The sequence below is a fragment of the Crocodylus porosus genome, unplaced genomic scaffold, assembly GCF_001723895.1.
Source record: "Crocodylus porosus isolate Cpor-Errol unplaced genomic scaffold, CroPor_comp1, whole genome shotgun sequence".
Classification (NCBI taxonomy): Eukaryota; Metazoa; Chordata; order Crocodylia; family Crocodylidae; genus Crocodylus; species Crocodylus porosus.
In genome coordinates this window covers 175556992-175563883 of record NW_017728906.1, presented here as the reverse complement: position 1 = coordinate 175563883, position 6892 = coordinate 175556992, and the positions used below count along the sequence as shown (strand labels likewise).

Genomic DNA, 6892 nt, shown 5'->3' with positions numbered 1-6892 from the left:
AGAATCAATTGCAAAGCTTCTTCTGAAAAAAGTTAATGTTAGCATTCTAACAGCACAAGCTATCACTCAAAAAAAAAAAGAAGTATTCTCTCATTGGTCAGGTTTCCAATGAGTTGTACTGCGTTGATATCTTTACATCAGTGTAAAGCAGGAGTAATTCTATCAATGTCCATAGAATAAACAAAATCAGTGAAGGTGAGAAGAAAATGGAGAATGAGGCTTTCACTGCAGGTTCCTAGAGTTATACTTCTAGTGACTGCTCAATGGAGAGAAAAATTCCAGCATTCATGCATTATAAATTGCATATGTACAGATAAACCCACAGATTATATAAGTGATTTTGCAAGTAGTCTAAGCATCTGTTCAAAATCTCCCAGGTCTACTCATGACCTAAAGATCTGCTGTGCTTTGATGAATAATGAATACTAATTGACAGATACATAGGCAGTGTTACTGGATCAGAAGAGGTGAATGACATCAGACTCCACACAGGTAACAGTGACAGGCACTGCTAAGGAAAGGTTTTGTTTCATTTTACAAATGGAAACAAAATTTCAATGATTCACTTTTTAAGCTCTATAGGAGTAGAATTTCACGTGTTATTAGTCAAAGCCATATCCTGCTTCAATGGTTCTCAGCCAAAGTACTGCCACTGCCCCTACTGCTACCCCACATCTCTGTTCATAGAAGACATTTACAGCCAGACTGGGAAACAGCTGCAGCAGGAGCAGTTGCTCTTGCCTGCATTAGGTTTATCCAGCATGGCTGTCTGGAGAAATAGACATTTGAGAACACTTTTCTATGGATTTAATCTTCAGACTGCCATTGCTGCATGAGGTTTACTTTATGCAGGTGTGAGCTCCTGCCTACATGGACATTTACCTGATAAAATAGGTAAGCCAAGACACTACAATAGTGGTTCTCAACCAGGCTCCTGGTAAAATTCAGAAAAGCTATGGAAGAATACCTTGGGTCTAGAAAGGTTGAGAACCACTGTCCTAAGTATTACAGGCCAAGCAACATTCATTTGTTAAATATTCACTTCTAGCATAAATAAACAAGCCTTGGGCTGCACAGGGAACAGTGTTCTGAATAGGAAATCTTTATTCTCAATTATATAAGTAAGCTGAGAATAGAATTTGGATCAACATTTGTCTAAATATCACCACAGTTAAAGAAATAGTTGAGTCTTCTGTTCAAGAATGTTACAAGAAGATCAGCTACACTGGGTACACTCTCCAGGGATTGACTTCCTATTCAGATAAAGCAATCTTTCAATAGTCTCTACTCACTGAGGAAAATAGCCACCATACAAAAGTAAAGGCTAATTAGGTAGCCACCATCAACAGTTTACCTGATGTGACACAAACTACTGACTAAAATGTTGAAGTCAGAACTAATGCTGGTACACTATTTTCAATTCATGTCACTGGGTTGGAGAGAAAAAAGAAAGAAATAAGTGGTTATTAAAATATTACCTTAGGATTCTGGTCTTCTAATTGCTCTTCTTATTCTGATCTTTGCTTCTTGTTGAAAAAAAAGTGAGATTTTCTTAACAGTAACTTCTTTTCACCTTTATTCATAAGTATTTTAAAATATTTTTCCCCTCATCAAACCAGCATAATAGCAGTTCCTGAGGCAACTATCAGCTAGTATAGTCCCCTGCACTATACCAACGTGTAGTCCTAGCCTAGGGACAGACATTCAAAAAGCCTGAGCCCAAACTGATTCAATCTTTGCAGGTTAGTCAAGCCTGGCTAGGCTAAGTCAGTTTTGTAACTGGACATACATCCCAGAAATGCAGGCACATGCCTGCAGTGGCTCAGGCTAGAGACCAGGGGATGCTAGAGCAGCCCTCCCTTCCTCCCACAGCCTGGAACTGAGGGGGGCATGGCCAGGCTCCGGCAGGAAGTTCTGATTAGCAGGGAATTAGCTGAGTGATGAACACCATTATCAAGAAAATGAGGGACACCACATGCTGGCTACTACTGTCTGTGCTGAATCAACAAGTAGCTGGTAGTCTGCTAGCTAATACACAGACACCTCCCCAGTAAGGCAGAGGGGAAGGAGGAATTCCTGCTTAGTAGGGAGTGGTGAGGGGAGGAAGGAAACAGCCTGCAGTCTCTGGAGCTGGAGCCCCGGAGGGGAGGGGAGGGGCCAGCCCTGCTGTGAAGCAGAGAACTTCACCCAGCCCAGAGAGTATGCCAGGATGCTGCGGGAGTCTGGTTTAGCTTAAACCAGCAAGGAGTCTGGGACAGACATTGCATCAATCCGTTTGAGCCAAATCAGTTAAGTTTGATACTACATTCAACCAGGTTTATCTCAAACTGGTTTTAGCCAGCCAAACGGGTATGTGCACACTGAACATCTGTTCTGTTACAGGTTTAAGCCAGTTTCTGATCACTTGAACTGGTTTATGTGTAATGTCTGTCCCTAGCCCTAATGACAGCTACACACTGCTAGACCATACTGTATGATCTGGACACATTTAAAATACATTTTAAAAAACACATTACAGCTAAAAAAAAAAAGTAATTACAAGACATTTTTAAATCACCCATAGAGTTGATACCCCATGAACATGTAGTTTCATAGTTAAACATGAGTACTAATCTTCAGGAAAACATACATAGTATATGAAAGTTTTACAAGTCTTATGAAAAGCAATGATGTGAGTCATGAACATGCAAGCAGTGTCCAATGTCAGAAGTTAAGACTTAATTGGCTCTTAAGAATTCCTAGAACCCTTTTGATTTGGATCTGCAAGGTACTGAGCACCTTTTCAGCCTCAGGCTTAAATGAAGAGCAAAACACATCAAATTGCTGAATGTAGCCACCTCTCAGACATACCACAGATGGAACATATCAGCTGTTTTACAGTGTATACCCGTCCTATGCAACAGTCTAAGACAGAAGAGGAGGACAAATGTTATATCCAACTGCAAAAGAAATATTAGGTAAGCACTCAGATGGGTATTCTTGATACCTTCAAGAGTTACCTTCTTGATACCTTCTTGCCTTTTACAAAGACAGGAATCAAATCTTAAATTATTATACAAGTTCAGGTCTTTAATTTTGTGTTTCATGCCAACAACATGTCAAGTAGCATAATACTAAGAACAGCCCACATGCTTAAAATTGTGGTCCATTTCCAAGTAAAAGTTATTGGTACTATTAACTGTAAAGTGGGCACATCTACACGTTCAGTAATGCCCCCTAGTTACTGCGCGTTAAGTTTAGTACTTGGTTAACCAACTACTAATTCAATTCACACTAACTCACACTACTGCGCAATAGCACTGACACATTTTTTGAGATGCTTACTGAGCAGTAGCCTAATAACACTACACAGTAGCATATTAACACAGTTTTTGGCTGGCACACTCCTGTGCAGTGTTATTAGGCTACCGCTCAGTAAGCATCTCATCTCACCCAGCGCGTGCATCTGTATGAGCCAAATATGCAGTAACCACCGTGAAGTAGCATTTAGTACTTGTATAATCAAGAACTAAATAAAAGCATAGTAACCAGAGTTACTATGCAATAGCACCAGGGAATGCCTTTTTAGTGACACTGCTGTGCAGTAGCCTAATAAGCCTACGCACTAGCGTATTAGTACCGTCTGTGCTGGGATGTGCTACTGTGCAGTATTATTCAGCTACTGTGAAGTTAGCTTCTTGTGTACATACACCCAGAGCAGAACCTATGATATCAAGAGTGGACAAAATGGAGTCCAGCCACCAGCTGGATTCAGCATGTCACAGCAGTCCCTGCCCACATGGCTGGAGCCAGTTTCCATGGAGACCCAAGTAGCACCCACTCTGTGATAGTCCATGGAAACCCCAACCCTACATACCAGCCCCAGCAGCACTGGCAGGGTGCAGGTCAGGGTGGGGAGCTGCTCAGGGCCAGGCTTGGATCTTGCAGCAGTGACAGCATCATCTGGATCCAGGGCAGACCCATGATTTGCTGTCTGCATGCTCCAGGCAGGGACGTGTAGGCAGCAGATCGCCTGCTCCAGACCATGCTGTCACTGCTACAAGATCCAAACCCAGCCCAGCCCTAGAGCAGCTCCCTGCCCTGATGTGCACCCTGCCAGTGCTGCTGGGGCTGGTCTCCGTGGAAACCCTGGCCCTGCACTATTCAGTTTGGCTGCTGCTGGGGTCTCTCTCCAAGCCAACCCCAGTCACATGGACAGGGGCTGCTGGGAAATAGAGTCCACAACCTGCTGGATCCAGCCTCTGCACTGGACTTTGCCTACTCCTGTATTATACCCATCTCCCACCTGCTGCAGTCTTAGGATTTCCTTAAGTCTCAAATATAGTACTAGTAACAAGATCTTAGATAATGAAACATTTTAAAAAAACAAAAACAGCCACAGGCATTATAACTTCAGTATTAAAAGTTCAAAAAGCATCTACCACTAGTAAGCATCTTAGCGCAACCACACTGAATAATACTTGGTGCTTTGCTAGTAGTTTCAGAAACAGATCAGAAAGAGAAAAAGATGCTTCAAGTTTTCAGTGGCAAAATAACCCACATGTAAATTCACTTCAAGACTGAGTGCTTAAGACAAATTTCAGAGCAAATTTTATTAATTGCTACATGACAACAAGCAGCAGCTATGGCATCAGCTCTGCCACTACGTAAACATAAGTCACTGTTGTGAATAAGTCCCTAGTAGCACTAATATTTAGCATTTTACTTCTTCAAACTTTTATGTAGAAAGTTAGCTACTTAACCAGCAGTTAAAGATGACCTTTCAAAAAATCCAAAATAATAAAAATGAACACTTTTGTTGAAGAAATTTCAGTTATTTACTAAAAATGTTGTATACTGTTCTCCATTCTTAGTGTAGATTTAGAGCAGTTAAAGGGAGAGAAAAAAAGTCAGATTTAAAAGCATAAATATTTTACTGCTGTTCCAGACTAGAGCAGGAACCAAGATGAAGAACACACAACAGTGTTCAGCTATAAGGCCAACTGCCTCTATTTTGAACAGATAATTTGACAGCACAAAATAACTGTTTTCCAAATTTCAGTTTTAAATCTTTTATATGGCTTACCAAGATGGTCAAATTAAGGCTTCAGGTACGATTTTAGCTTATATGCACAAAACAGATGAAAAAGCCAGCTTAGCTAATTACAGACTTGTACAGTCTAGGTTCTTTTGGTATTTTCAGCTTAATAAAATAATCCTACTTGTTTTCTATCCTGTCATGTATCGTTACTTGCTCTATCAAGTAGCTGCATCTGTTGCCCAAAAGTTGACTGCACTTCAATTGTCATCTTTAGATTTAGCATTTATACATATCTGTTATAAGTGGGATCTGTCAGCATGAATGGCACAAAATCTTTTAAGATACACCCATAATGAAAGGCAATACATTCTCCTAAGATGTGTTCTGTAAGACATCATATCCATAAAGTTAATAAAACCCATGTGCATCTGCTTTTTATATGATTCATTTAATACCTAAGTGACCCAGATCTGGGGTCCAAATTCATTTCTCATTACACCTGGGCACCTCCAAATGAATTTGGGTTCAAAACATCTAAAATTCCAAACTTCAGGGAAAACCAAATTAATAGTACTTTCAATGAATAAGCAGTCTATATTACCATATTTCAGATCTGCAAATTATGCCTAGAAAGGAAAACAACAAATGACAGCAACATAGAAAGAAAATTGACTATCTTAAACTGTCTTGGCTTTTCTTATCTTCAGTTAAAAGAAAGATTGCTCCCCATTAAAAATAAATTAATTAATTAAAAGTACCGAGTATATTAGCTGTACACTGGAGAATTCCTGAGACATCTTCAACTTCATCATTGCCAGAGTAGTCTGTATACGAGCATCTGTTTGATATATTGTGGAAGTTCTTTTCTGCATCCCTGTAACTAGGAAAAAAATTATATGAATCACATACATAGATATTATAGGAAATTTTAGTAGTTTACTGTCTATTAACACATATGCTTTTGGGGAAAAAAACAAAAACACACATTTTTTGCCTGTTTACAAGATTAGTCTCGTTTAGGATTGCCCACTGTCTGTAAATGTGTGTGCAGCTTATTAAAAATAGGACAAAAACTATAGGCATTTGTAAAAACGAAGCAACAGTAATCTTGATGATCAGACAAAGCAGACCACAGCCACCTGAGAATGAGCATAGCACCCTTCAGGGTGCTGTCATCAGGGCTGTGTGGTTCAAGAGAACTTGTGTTACCTCTACCACACTGCCCAGCCACATGTTGCCACTGCAACCCTTTGGCCATCCCCTGTGTCTAACAGCAACTCACCTTGAAGGTACAGGAGGGAGACAATAGAGCCAAGCTAGGAGGAGGAGAAGCAGTAGGTGGAGCCCTATGCCAGAACTGGGGAGCATGGGCTAGTGGGGGTAAGGCTGGAAGTGGGAGCAGCACTGTGTGGGGTGCTGTTGGGGGTGTCAGAGTATGGGGGTGAGTAAAGTATCCCTGTGGTAGAAGCAGCATGGTTTAAAGCCATTGGTGCTGTCAGATTGGGTTGCCAACTCAAGAATTTTTTTTAAACTTGCTTTTTCATAACAAACATATATTTTTTTTTACTATGGTTCATGTTAAACCTCTAAATTTGAACTCTGTCCTTGTCACTGCCATTCAGGGCCTAGCAGAAGGATTAAATTTTCATTACATAAAAACATGTCAGTAAAAAATATGCCAATAAAAAGTTTGGCTGTCAGTAAAAAGAGTTTGGCAACACTGAACTTAAATTCTACAAACAGAAAAAAACTCCCATTGATTTTAGTAAATAAGAATCACACTCAAAATATCTGAGCAGACTGCCCCACTCCCTCCACCAACATACTACAATTATCATTAGCAGCCTGAGTGCAATGAGTATGAAAGGAAAA

At 40.2% G+C, this 6892-nt stretch overlaps 1 protein-coding gene across 1 annotated transcript in view; it reads right to left on the bottom strand.

Annotated features, from left to right (window-relative positions):
* Nucleotides 1-6892, bottom strand: part of GUCY1A2 (guanylate cyclase 1 soluble subunit alpha 2) — a 260844-nt gene that overhangs the window by 231174 nt on the left and 22778 nt on the right. The window contains exon 4 of the mRNA XM_019528531.1: nucleotides 5779-5900. Within this exon, the coding sequence (XP_019384076.1) occupies nucleotides 5779-5900 (122 nt within the window). The remainder of the gene's footprint in view (nucleotides 1-5778; nucleotides 5901-6892) is intronic.